General features: G+C 45.5%; 1 protein-coding gene across 2 annotated transcripts in view; it reads right to left on the bottom strand.

Annotated features, from left to right (window-relative positions):
* Positions 1 to 14,393, bottom strand: part of LOC134922766 (cytochrome P450 3A24-like) — a 76,910-nt gene that overhangs the window by 21,506 nt on the left and 41,011 nt on the right. For both annotated transcript variants that reach the window (XM_063920693.1, XM_063920692.1), the window contains 6 exons: positions 7,290 to 7,389; positions 7,007 to 7,120; positions 5,605 to 5,693; positions 4,221 to 4,369; positions 3,950 to 4,077; positions 107 to 194 (listed from right to left, as the gene is read on the bottom strand). In XM_063920693.1, coding sequence (XP_063776763.1) covers positions 107 to 194; positions 3,950 to 4,077; positions 4,221 to 4,369; positions 5,605 to 5,693; positions 7,007 to 7,120; positions 7,290 to 7,389 — 668 coding nt within the window. The remainder of the gene's footprint in view (positions 1 to 106; positions 195 to 3,949; positions 4,078 to 4,220; positions 4,370 to 5,604; positions 5,694 to 7,006; positions 7,121 to 7,289; positions 7,390 to 14,393) is intronic.

The raw sequence follows: 14,393 nt of genomic DNA on the forward strand, positions 1-14,393 counted from the left end.
GGAAGTGTTTTTCATAGGTGGACCTCAATTGTGATGTGATTGTCACTCTACAATAGCTGGAATATATCTCATGCTCTGAGCAGACTGTATAAATCAAGCTTTATACCTTTATAGTTATGACTCTCCTCCCCTGATGATGTATTTTTGTCTTTGGTTTGAGAATCCACCATAAGTTGTAGGAAATCTACCCGGTCCTAAAGAGTAAAATTGGTGAGGTGAGCAGAGATATACAGAAATATTATGTTTCACTTTGCAAGTCAATAAAGGCTATGACCACAATAAAAGCATGTATGTTCTTACAGCTTACAATCAACTTCAGAAAAATGTCTCAGACCATTCAAAACCTCTCAGTCTAAAGATTAAGGATTAGATGTCACAATGTAACAACGCATTCTGTGGTGTTATTTTACTGCCACCATGGCGGCAAACTGCTTTGGCTACTTACCAAGTGATGAATGTTCAGCTCTTGTCAAAAAAAGATAAAGACAGTGTCATGCTTTCTTACAGTCCCACGGAATTCAGCAACATCTCACTCATATGCATTACTCAGCACTATGCTGAGGCGATACAGAGGGAGACAGATCACTGGTGGATGTTTCATATATATTTGCAAATGTACAGTATGCGTCAAAGATTTCTGCTTGTACTACTACTTTTTTTTGTTCCCGTTGAGGGTTGCTGAGCCTATTTTGGCACGCTGCCTATTCTGACACTTTCTTAGACATAGTCACATTCCAAAATCAGTAATTTTGTTATGCAGTAACCAAATATGTTGCTTTTTTCTTCAGATTACTCTGATTTTCAGAAAAAAACTTTAGTCTGCCTACTAATATTGGATTGCAAGAAAGTGAACTAAAGGTTCTTATACAAACACTACAAACCTTAGGTCTTAAATACACAGCCCTTTTTTGGTTCCTAGCCTACCTATCTAATTGCTCCTTCAGTGTTCGCTTCTCTGAATCTACCTCCTCTTCGCTACCTCTATCAGTTGGAGTACCGCAAGGCTCAGTCTTAGGTCCTCTGCTTTTCTCAATCTATACCTCATCTCTTGGTAAACTAATCAGCTCTTTTGGATTTCAGTATTATCTGTACGCAGATGATACTTAAATCTACCTATCCTCCCCTGATTTGTCACCATCGGTATTGGGCTGTGTCACTGAATGCCTTTCTGCCATTTGATCTTGGATAACATCTCGCCACCTCAAACTTAATATTTCAAAAACAGTTAATTATATTTCCACCGGCCAATAGCAGGTACCAACCTGATATTCACTGTTGAAATCAACCCTACCCCACTAGCTCGCTGCCTAGGTGTCATCCTTGACTCTGATCTGTTCTTTGTTCCCCATATTCAATCTGTCTCAAAATCATCTTACATGCATCTAAAAAACATATCCAAAATACGACCATAACTTACACAAGACACTGCTAAAACTCTATTCCATGCTCTCATTATCTCCCACATTGATTATTGCAATAGTCTCCTAACTGGTCTTCCCAAAACAAGACTCTCACTACTGCAATCCATTCTGAATGCAGCTACAAGGCTAATCTTCCTTGCTAGATGTTCATCGTCTGCAGATCCACTCTGTCAGTTCCTCCATTGGTTACCTGTATTCTACCATATTCAATATAAAATACTTTTACTCACACACAAGGCCATTAACCAAACTACACCAACGTACATCACTTCACTTATCTCAAAATATCTCCCAACCCAACCTCTTTGCTCTTCACAAGATCTGCATCTCTCATCCACACTCAGTACTCGCTCCCACTCACGATTGCAGGACTTTCTACGGGCTTCACCCACTCTGTGGAATGCCCTAACACGCACAATAAGGCTCTCCTCTAGTCTCCAAACCTTCAAGCGTTCCCTGAAAACTCACCTCTTTAGGCAAGCATATCAAATTCCAGAACCACCCACATAACTTTCATAAACTTTCCTATCAAATTGCATGCACTCTGCACAGTCCACACATTTCCTCACATGTCTTCTCATTCTTTACTTTCCCTTCCTCTTGACCCCGGTTCATCATTGCTGTATGACCATATCATACAGCCCACCAAGAACCTTTGCAATCTGGTGGACAACTATGCAATAGATAGCACCTATCCTTGTGTATCCATGCCTGTTTCCCTATAGATTGTAAGCTTGCGAGCAGGGCCTTCCAACCCCTATGACTGTTTGTTATTACCCAGTTTTGTTATATCATTGTTATTTCCAATTGTAAAGCGCAACTGAATTTGCTGCGCTATATAAGAAACTGTTAAGAAATAAATAAAAAATTAAGGTAAAAGTTACTTATTACTTTTTTGTATATATAAAACCCACCAAAAATAATCCAAAACTATCAGTATTGCTCAAGTACAGTAATTTAGGACTAAAAACTTCATGATTATGGCGTTGGGACCAGTTGCATAGTTACATACATTTCTTAGCGAATAAGAAAAACAGTCTATCTTTATGTCTCAGGCTTTTGATTTGTACCGATTTGTGAAATTATTGTAGTATAGGGACCCACAAAGTATTGCTGCACTGGGGCCCTCTCATGGGATGTAGTCAGGATCCCAATGGTCACACTCCTGACAGCAGAATCCCGATGGTCACAACACCGACGGAGCCCTATAGTGAGTATTAGGGTTATGTTTAGGGATAGGCACTAGGGGGAGGGTTAGGCTGCCGGATGGGACAGTAAGTGTTAAGCTGAGAAAAGGAGCATTTAAGGTTAGGCTGAGGGAGGGGATAGTCAGAGTTAGGCTGTGGGAGGGGATGGTTGTTAGGCTGCGGGAGAAGATGGCTAGAGTTAGGCTGCGGAAGTGGTTTGTTAGGGTTAGGCTGAGGGAGGGTATGGTCAGGGCCGTCTTAACAGCAGTGTAGGCCCCTGGGCAAAGCAAAGCACTGGGGCCCCTACCCATCTTCCAGCGGTAGGAGCAGCGGGTGCTATCAGTGGCAGCTTTGATGTCCCGCGGGTGGTAGGGGGTGTTCTATCTTCTGCTCAGCATGTAGGACCTGGAGCAGTAATTTCTGCTAAATTACTCCTTACTGCACAGATGGGGTGGGAGGGAGAACACTAAACTGTAGAAGGGGGCATTGGGCTGAATGAAGGTGCCCCAGTACATGACTTCCAGGGTGGTAGGGGGGTGTTTTATACACAGGGGAGTGGTGGATAGTGGAGTGTGCTTAATATTCATAATTTTCCGGTGGGAGGGTAGCTTGCTTGACTGCAGATATCTTCCAGTTCCTGGAAATAGGTTTTTCAGAATTTAATGGGGTAAAACACTAGAGAGTCCCACCTTTCAGTAGGTACTGGAACTCAGGAGCCAGAGCAATCCACCAATGAAAATATGAAACTGCATATTAGGAGTGTGGAGCTGGAGCAGGGACCGGCTGCTGGAAGGCTGATATCTCTGCTTCTGGGCAAAGTAGAGACACGCTGCCAGTGTCCACTGACAGGGGAGAGTCTCAGCTTTTGGAATATACTTTCAGAAAGACTCTATATCAGACAAAACCCAAGATATCTGGCTGGGAAAATAAATGAACAGACTCGGATGGGGACCACTGCTTTGAAGTAAGATATCTCCGGTTCCCCATTGCCGATTTTAAAAAACCTGGTACCCCTGTAAAGAGGAGACCCTCAGCTTGGGGCCCTTATACTACTGGTGCACTTGGGCAAGAGCCCATTGAGCTCATACGAAAAGACAGCTCCTGGGTATGGTTAGGGTTAGGCTTCAGGAGGGGATGGTTAGGGTTAGGCTGCATGAGAGGATGGTTAGGTTTAGAATACTCACCGGGATCAGTCGGCATTCTGCCTGTCAGAATTTTGCTGCCGGGATTCTGACCATCGGGATCCTGGCCACCGGCATTTTATACCCAACCCCCTCTCATGGCTTGTTCCACTATCAGCCATCTACAACCCAAATAGTTCCCCAATAAACAGTCACTTACTGTGTGAATTCCTTTTTGCCGGCTTTTCTTAATGAGTTTAATGGCATCTTGGAAAAAGTTGAGAACACTCACAGGAAGAAAACAGAAATTCAGTCTGTTCAGGAGAGGAATAAGGAATGGACACAGGACTGTAAGAGAAACATAACAATTCTATAGTTAGGCAAAGACTTTATTTCAAGTGAAAAATCACCTCCTGCTACTGTGTAATTGTGAACACTAACTACAGATCCCAGTAAAGAAACATTTGCGAGTAGCTCACTCAATAACCTACGTGTCGTTAAGAACAGAGGATTGAAAAAGGAAAAGGTGAAAAGGTTCCTTGCATTGGTCACAAATGGATCATTGGGATTATTCAGTGAATCCACATTTACACTGAATGATGTGCTCAAAACAATATCCATGCTGTAGCTTCCAAAGATGCTGAGAAGATAAAATGATAAAATAGCAATAAATAAACTGAAGTAACAAAAAATATATATATTTCACTTAGGAGGGTATCCAATTACTCGCGGTCATTGACCGCAGGTAATTGTATCACCGGAGGCTATCCTGATAGCCCCGATGCGGTGCACTTCTCTTACCGATGCCGGCACTTATCACAGATTATGCTTCGGTTGCCTCAGGCACCCGAAGCATAATCAGCAATAAGCGCTCTCCCGGAGCAGCGAATAGTCCCAGATCTCATGTGTTTTTGCGCTATCGTGGGTTCATTTTCAGCCAATGAAAACGGCCTGTAAAAGGATACCGCGATAATAACCATCGGTCATTAATCGCGATATCTGGCCGTTTTAACACTTCATGACCCAGTCTGACACTAAATAGTGAAGTCATACAAATTCACTCAGCTAAAAAATATCACCTTGCTTACCCAATACTGTGATTGTGTACAACCTCACTTACCAAAAATAAGTAACCCCCTTGTTATTAGAGCTTCCGGGAGATTGTTTGAGCCCTGGAGGCTGGGACCATGTCCCACTGTGGGCTGTGTAAATTAAACTCTCTGTAGTTCCTAAGAAATGCTAATACTATGATAAATTATATATTTAAATAGTGAATTTGAATGCCATAGTTTATGATCAATTAGTTATGATGTCATAATTTTATTCATTAAACAAGTTATCATTGTGTGTTATAAGTAAATAATTACAATATTCGTGATGATAGAGATCTATCGTCTGTAGAAAGGATTTGCCTGCAGTTCAGTGGTCAGAGGGGTTAGGTTCAAAATTCTGGCTGTTGGGATAACGGCAGCCGTAATACCGACGGCGGAATCCCAACACCCATCAGAACACTAACGCCGGAATCCAGAAAACATAAGCATCCCGTCGCCGGAATCCCACCAGCCAGGAACCAGCCAGGATCCCAAAGGTAAGTATAGCCGTGAGGTATTGGTTAGGCTGCATAATCTGTGATAAGTGCCGGCATCGGTAAGAAAAGTGCACCGCATCAGGGCTATCAGGATAGCCCTCGGTGATACAATTACCTGCAGTTATCTTTAGCCGCCACCCGGGGTTGGAAGTTAGGTTTTGAGGTGTAGGGGGGTAAGTTAGAATGCTTAATTCCTCTCTCTTCAAAAGAGGATACAAACTAAAATGCTCTGCATCTGCGCATTTCACCACAGGAGGGGTGAAACTGTCAACAGACCACATACTTACTGCTTCATGTTTATAGACTCTTTGTTATCTACTTTCTTCCAAACATTTTTCACTAAAAGTTGTCCATAATTTTGTATTATTGGGAACATCTGAAAGCAAGACAATTTTTTGAAATTAGACTTTCCATAGCTCAAGTATGGAGCAAAACCAAAATGACAGGTTCATATCTGATTGCCTTAATTAATAAAGCTTACAAATCTTAATTTAATAAAATACAAAAAACCTCTTGTTCAGCAAATGCCACAAAAGGAATGAGAACTGTACATCCCAACATTAATAAAACAACATCTACAGATGTTATTTTATATAAAGCCATTTAATAAAATGTTCAATGTTAAGATGAAAACTATTTAAAATCTGTGCTATGTCATGAGAATAAGCGGCTGGTTCTGAGCTGGATGCAAAGAGGTTGTATTTGTGTGATGTCATGGAAGCCAGATTTGCCTTATGTTAGTCCCAGTTTCCATAGGACTACAGTGAGAATCTGTACAGCTGCAAGCGGGAAGCCAGTCCGCACACTGAGGGTCATTCAGATGTGGTTGGCGGTGCAGTGTCCTTAGCAAGGTACCAATTATTGGTACTTTGTGCATGTACAGGACCCGCTCTGTTCATGCTTGAATGGGTCCTGTGAAGACGGATGCAGGACAGCATCAGTCACTAACAGTCTGATGCCTTCTGGGGGTGGGGAGCGGACAACGATGGCCACCAGTTTTCCAAATGAACGCATGTCGCTGCTATTGCACAGGAGGGAAGAGGCCAGGATCTCCGCCAGAAGATGGAGATTTCTTGGCCTCTAGGTAGCAGCTGCAATGGCTGGCTTGTGGTGTCGAAGATGATCAGAGAAGGGGGAAGGGGCAATTCTTTTTCTGGCACAGGGCACCAAAAAGTCTAGTTGCAGCTCTGGAATGACCCCCACTGTTTTTCCATGTAAAGCTGTAATGATTAGGCACTTCACTTGCACATTTCCTATACTGGGTGCAAGCAATAAGTCAGAAACAGGCTTCCCTTTGCTGTACATGGATAGAGTAGAATGGAAATATACTGTAGCTACACTCCCACGAGATGGATCTCTTGCATGAGACTGCGGCAGAATCGCTTGGAGATGCGCAAAACCATGTAAATTTGCTTTTGCACATGTGCGTATGCATAGCTTTCTATTTGCGACGCTGAGAAGAGCTGCCTGACTCAGAAACAGGCCCTAAATCTACACTGACAAAGAAGCCCTCATTTGACTACATTATGTATAACTAGGACATATGTAGGCAACATGACTATATATAAACTGATTGATCAACATTGTCCTCCATCCCCAGATCCAGAGACTTTATGTTTTATTTATTTACTTATAATGCCATGAAAGGTGTGCTCTGTTACCCATATAGCTGATACACATATATATTACCTGCTTTATTTTACCACTGGTAAATGTAGGGGACAGCACAGTCCGTATCCTCTTCCACTGCTCATCTTCAGCAATCAACACTGAAGAATTTAGCGGTCCATTTAGTCCAAAATTCTAATAGAGGCCAAAAGTACAAGTCAGCATTATGTGATTGTACATCCAGACTGCAAATCAATGTGATCATGGGAGAAGCATGACATATGTAACATAGTATTTACACAGAAAATATAATGGTCACAGTCAAAGCAAAATACAGGTGTTGGGTTGAGGGACGGTCACTCACCCTTCTGTTAGTGAATAAGCTGTAGCATTCCTTAACTAGAATGCATTTAATGATTGCTGGATCCATAATAGCAAGAACTGGCTGTCTACCATCATAGAACCTGGACAAAAAAAGAAATCCTTAAGCACAAAAAAATGAATCTTTTATTACACATACAAAATACAAGAAAAATAAAGGCAAGCCAAAGTACTGGAATAATGCACAAGTTATTATCTGCATAATCCGTACTCATTTATGACAATTCAGTTATGACTCTGAATTATGTCTGCTTTTAAATGCCAAGTTAGGAACAACCCCCCTCCCCCAATAAAAAGCATGTAACTTTGCACTTATACTGTACCATGCTGCTTTTTTATGCATGAAGGATAAAGATTGGCTGCATGTATCCCACCAAACCCAGACAGTGCGCTAGGACACACCCCTCTCAAATCTAAATCTCTGCACATTTAAATCTGCCCCACATGCAGTGCAGCATGGTTATTCCAAAGTGCACAGTTACCTTCTCTATTATACTTTTGTTAGGAATTGTCTGTGTGTTTGTGTTGCCTTGCATTGTCTCATTCCTGCTTCTAGGGGTCTCACTTGCTGCCTTAGGTCTGAATGGCAGTTGCACACTCTGTCCCTGCAGGTTGATTACCTGATTGTGAGCAGCTGTGGCCAACACCTTGTGCTGCTATTTAGCTCCAGCTCACCAGCAGGGGCGGATCCAGAACAAAATGACAGGGGGGGCCCCACAATAGGGGAAGGAAGGGGGGGGGGGGGTTCGGCACATGTGCTCCTGTGAAAGAGGTGTGGCTTTGTAACAAGAGGTTCGGCCTCACAGAGAATGCCATACCCATGAGTCACGCCCTCGTTTTCTTCACGCTGGGGGCATGGAGTACAAGGACAGTGGGTAACAGGATGAGAGTGCGGGGACGGTGAGTGAGCTGGGGCAGGGACAGGCCTGGTAGGGGACAGGGCGAGTGTGCGGGGACAGGCCTGGTAGGGGACAGGGCGAGTGTGCGGGGACAGGCCTGGTAGGGGACAGGGCGAGTGTGCGGGGACAGGCCTGGTAGGGGACAGGTCTGGTAGGGGACAGGGCGAGTGTGCGGGGACAGACCTGGTAGGGGACAGGGTGTGTGTACAGGGACAGGTCTGGTAGGGGACAGGGCGAGTGTGCGGGGACAGACCTGGTAGGGGACAGGGTGTGCGTACAGGGACAGGCCTGGTAGGGGACAGGGTGAGTGTGTGGGGACAGGGCGAGTGTGCGGGGACAGGCCTGGTAGGGGACCTGCCACACACACACAGCCACAATTACATACATAGCCACACACATAAATAGCCACACACACAGTCACATATGCACATGCAATCTCATATACGCAGCCACATATGCACAGACACAGACACACATACAATACACAGTCACATATGCACGGACTGTCACATACAGTATACACACACAGTCACATACAGTTTACGTGTACACAGACAGCTGCATATGCACACACAGTCACATACTGTATACAGACAGCCAGATACAGTATACACAGACAGCCACATATGCACAGACAGCCATATACAGTACACACACACACACACACACACACACACACACACACACACACACACACACACACACACACACACACTTATACAGACAGCCATATACAGTACACACACACACACACACACACACACACACACACAGTCACATATACAGACAGCCATATACAGTATACAGTCACATAAGCACAACCAGCCACATATACACACACAGCACAATATACAAACAACCACATATGCACCCACACACATATACACACAAACACAGCCACAGAATGTTAAAACATTAATACACTATCCCCCCTTCCCACTGTATTTTGGGCCACATAGTTACACGCTCTCCCGCCCACCTGCACAATGACAGCCGCATCCTCCCTGCACTCCCGAGTCCCGCACGCACTGCACAGCGCAGACGGCTCCCCAGTCAGGCTCTGTGTTGCGGCCGGAAACCACGTGACATCCGCGGGACCGCGACCAGAGCACGGACTCTCAAAGTAGCTGAGTGGAATCTTCTAAATGACAGGGGGGGCACGTGCCTGGGTGGGTGCCCCCCCCCCCCCCCCCCCTGGATCCGCCACTGCTCACCAGCATTCATGTGCAGATCATTGTGGTTCCATGTGGATTGTGACTAGGCTCTCTCCAGTTATCCCGTCCTGCTTCTGCCATACCTGCATCTCTGAGACATTTCCTGGAGCCCGGTTTCACCTATGCCTTGTTATGAAACTTTTTGCCCTGCTGGAGCAATATCTGCATTCCGGAATTATTATTTGCAGTCTGTTTCCACCCCAGCCTGGTTGCTTCACTTTGGTATGTTATTTTCCCTCTGCTTTGTTTAAACCTGGATTTCTTCATGTTCATTTTCACCTCTGCAATTAATCTGGACTGTATCTAAATTCAAGCATAATCATACTCCCTGTTAAATATCAAGCCATTACTATTATCTGGGAATATTGCATTCTGTTCCATGTTTATCAAGAATCCATTCTCTGTATGCTGATATCTTACTGGTTCTTTCACTGCAATAAACCTTGTTTAAATTTCACCTGGCTTCAGCGGACCTCATTTCAGGTTCTTCCTGCATGTGCACACACAGAAGCTTAGTAGTCATAACAGAATGATCTGCCCAAATAAACCTGTGCAGGAGTTTGAGGTATAGCTGAATTTCATAAAATGGCTTCATTTAAAAAAAATTCCCTGCCTCTCGAGTTTATGCCGTTCGTGGGTTCTACATTGCTAGTGGATTTCAAAGAGAAACTGGAGAATATTCAAACCCTGTCTTCAGAGATACTGTCTGCTCTGCCTGAATACTCAATAAGATTACCAGTTCCCTTTAAGGAGACGCAGGGGAAAAGGGAAAAATATGAGTCTGGTGCTCTCAATTCTGGCAGCTGTTTTCCAATTCCAAGCAAAGGCAAGTTCTGGAGTTTTCCACGACCCAGCCTCTCTGAGGAAGAGAAAAGACAGAGAAGGGATAAAAAAAATTCTGTTTTTATTGCGGCAGGTCTGGACATTTTATTCAATTATGTCCTGCTCGCAAACCCAAAAAGGTCTTTCTTCAGTCTGCCAAAGCGCCTAATTCTGCTCAGTTATGTCATTGTGGCACTCAAATTTCAAAAGGAGGGGTGTCCGTCCCAGCGACCCCAGGAGGGGTGTCCGGCCCAGCGACCCCAGGAGGGGTGTCCAGCCCAGCGACCACAGGAGGGGAGTCCGGCCCCTGCTGCCCTTGCCTTGCCAGAGGTCCGAGAGGTGTCCGCCTTGCCAGAGGTCTGAGAGGTGTCCGCCTTGCCAGAGGTCCGAGAGGTGTCCGCCTTGCCAGAGGTCCGAGAAGTCTCTGCTGCCCTTGCCTCACGGCATGAGGTCTCTGCTGGCCTTGCCTCACGGCATGAGGACCTGTCTGCCCTTGCCTCACGGCATGAGGATGCTGTTTTTCCGTCTATCGGGCCAATAAGGACTGCCATGTCAATGGTCAGTCCAAATGTTATTTTGTCTTTCAGGGTCACTCAGTCATCCAAGTCTGCCATGCCAGAGGTCCGAGAGGTGTCCGCCTGGCCAGAGGTCCGAGAGGTGTCCGCCTGGCCAGAGGTCCGAGAGGTGTCCGCCTGGCCAGAGGTCCGAGAGGTATCCGCCTGGCCAGAGGTCCGAGAGGTGTCCGCCTGGCCAGAGGTCCGAGAGGTGTCCGCCTGGCCAGAGGTCCGAGAGGTGTCCGCCTGGCCAGAGGTCCGAGAGGTGTCCGCCTTGCCAGAGGTCCGAGAGGTCTCTGCTGCCCTTGCCTCACGGCATGAGGACCTGTCTGCCCTTGCCTCACGGCATGAGGATGCTGTGTTTCCGTCTATCGAGCGAATAAGGACTGCCATGTCAATGGTCAGTCCAAATGTTATTTTGTCTTTCAGGGTCACTCAGTCATCCAAGTCCGCCTGGCCAGAGGTCCGAGAGGTGTCCGCCTGGCCAGAGGTCCGAGAGGTGTCTGCCTGGCCAGAGGTCCGAGAGGTGTCCGCCTGGCCAGAGGTCCGAGAGGTGTCCGCCTGGCCAGAGGTCCGAGAGGTGTCCGCCTGGCCAGAGGTCCGAGAGGTGTCCGCCTGGCCAGAGGTCCGAGAGGTGTCCGCCTTGCCAGAGGTCCGAGAGGTGTCCGCCTTGCCAGAGGTCCGAGAGGTGTCCGCCTTGCCAAAGGGCGTGTCAAGGCCTGTCCAGCCCCAGGAGGGGGCTCTGCCTGTCCAGCCCCAGGAGGGGGCTCTGCCTGTCCAGCACCAGGAGGAGGCTCTGCCTGTCCAGCACCAGGAGGAGGCTTTGCCTGTCCAGCACCAGATAGAGGTGCCTGCCATGCCCGAGATCCAAGATTTGCCTGAGGTGTCTGCCCAGCCGGGGCCATCTGAGACTTCCCTGTCTAAGGTGCAAGAAGAGTCCATCTTGTCTGAGAGGCCACGGTTGTCTATCCTCCCTGATGTAACATCTAATTTGGAAAGCCGAGTCGTTGAGGAACTGCCTTACTTTTATGGAAATATCTCACTGTTTAGCTCTCTTCAAATATTATCTGAGTTTTGATGACTTGTCCCCTATTGATATCATTGCTAACATATGTATGAGGTTCAGAGGGAGGGCCTTGAAGTGGGTAAATGGTCTTATAGATGCGGAAGATCCAGTTTTACAAGATTTGCCCGCTTTCCTCAAGGCAGTGTCCGAAAGGTTCAGTCCACCAACTGTCCTCGCTCTCCTGGATGAATCTGTTAAAGTGTGCCCGTCTGAGAATCTGCCTTTGCAGTGTGGGCAGCACCCTCAGTTTTTGAGATCTGGGCACATGTCTTTAGGTGTTCACGCAGATTGCTCGTCAAGTTTGGCTTCTACAAATTTACCATCCGCTCTTGATAAGATCCAAGAAAATAAGAGGTCAGTTCTGCCGTTGGGTTGTGGCTCCGATTCTGAGAGCGAGCTTCTGGAGGATCCTAGACTCATAATTGATGAACCTGTATTGCCGAGTAGTGTCTTTGTGACACCTTCAAATAGGTCTAGGCAACCCAAAAAGAGGAGAGGAAAAAAGAAGAGAAGGTGAACTTTTAGGCGTCTGAAATCCGCCTGTTTAAGGGGGGGATAATGTTAGGAATGTCTGTGTGTTTGTGTTGCCTTGCATTGTCTCATTCCTGCCTCTAGGGGTCTCACTTGCTGCCTTAGGTCTGAATGGCAGTTGCACACTCTGTCCCTGCAGGTTGATTACCTGATTGTGAGCAGCTGTGGCCAACACCTTGTGCTGCTATTTAGATCCTGCTCACCAGCATTCATGTGCAGATCATTGTAGTTCCATGTGGATTGTGACTAGGCTCTCTCCAGTTCTCCTGTCCTGCTTCTGCCATACCTGCATCTCTGAGACATTTCCTGGAGCCTGGTTTCACCTATGCCTTGTTATGAAACTTCTTGCCCTGCTGGAGCAATATCTGCATTCCGGAATTATTATTTGCAGTCTGTTTCCACCCCAGCCTGGTTGCTTCACTTTGGTATGTTATTTTCCCTCTGCTTTGTTTAAACCTGGATTTCTTCATGTTCATTTTCACCTCTGCAATTAATCTGGACTGTATCTAAATTCAAGCATAATCATACTCCCTGTTAAATATCAAGCCATTACTATTATCTGGGAATATTGCATTCTGTTCCATGTTTATCAAGAATCCATTCTCTGTATGCTGATATCTTACTGGTTCTTTCACTGCAATAAACCTTGTTTAAATTTCACCTGGCTTCAGCTGACCTCATTTCAGGTTCTTCCTGCATGTGCACACACAGAAGCTTAGTAGTCATAACAACTTTGTTCCAAACTATGAATCAGCCCCTTGGTTGGGCCTCAATGATATAACAGGTTCTTAGTGTAAGGGTGTGTACACAGGGTGAGATAAATCTGTAAGATTTTGACTATATAGTCAAAATCTTATGAAAAGTTAGTGCATATCTCCTGGTGCTAGGCAGCTTACGATACAGATTCGATCCCGATGCGCGCTCCCGTGGGGTCGGTATCGTAAGGCTAGATAGACTGTGCAGGCAAGTCAATCTTGACTATCTAGTGTACAATCTAGTACAAAGTATAGTCAAAATTGGCACTTAGTCAAAATCATACATAGACATAATCTCAAGCACAGATAGTCAAAATCTGGGCTCTGGGGGAGTTCAAGGGAAATCGCATAGTCAAAATCAAACAAAGCAGGGATCTCACCGTGTGTACACACCTTAAGTGATAGACACACTTTAAATAGAAATAAAACACACTTTGAGGTTACACCACTTCATCTACCTATAACTACTATGAAATATACCCAGTTTCTGAATAAATAACTTGCTAAAAGTATCCAAAGAAAACACAATTTTTGTTTACAGTTAAATATAACGAATACATCAACAACTTTTCAAATAAGATAAAAGCATAAGATAACATTTATTATAAAAAAGAATATCACAACAATCACCAAACAATGGGCCTGATTCAGATTTGGAAGCATGGCAGAAAAAGCACGTACGTTTTGTATCTGAATGAAACAAACCATTTTGCAACGCAAGTGGAGGAAATACATTTATATTTTTTCTGTGCAGGGAAAATACTAGGTGCTTTTGCATGTTCCACACAAATGTTAGACAGCTTTATTTTAACACTGTAATTTACATTTCAGTTTGGAAGCACCCGACCAAAATCTAAATCTCTGCCCCACCTGCAGTTTTTGCTTTGCTTCCACATCTGAATAACCCCCAATCTTCTAAAGCCCAAACTGACTTAAATAGTAGCTGAGACACAACATGGATCTCCAAGAACAGGACCATCACACTCAGCCACAGGGGAAGGCGACTGAGACACTACATGGATCACCAGGTAACCGGGCCACTGCACTCAGTTGGAGGTAGGATCAGAAACCCAGTAAGAAAGAAAGAAATACAAACAGTGGCGTAACTACTGCCCCCGCAGCCCTCGCGGTGGCTTGGGGGCGAGGGGCTGCGGGGGCGCCACTGATTTAGCGCAGATTGACATGCGGACGAGCGTCCGCATGTCAATCTGCTCCTACTGTTGGAGGGACACAGAGGGCACGGAGG

Source organism: Pseudophryne corroboree, chromosome 1 (genome assembly GCF_028390025.1).
Source record: "Pseudophryne corroboree isolate aPseCor3 chromosome 1, aPseCor3.hap2, whole genome shotgun sequence".
Lineage (NCBI taxonomy): Eukaryota > Metazoa > Chordata > Amphibia > Anura > Myobatrachidae > Pseudophryne > Pseudophryne corroboree.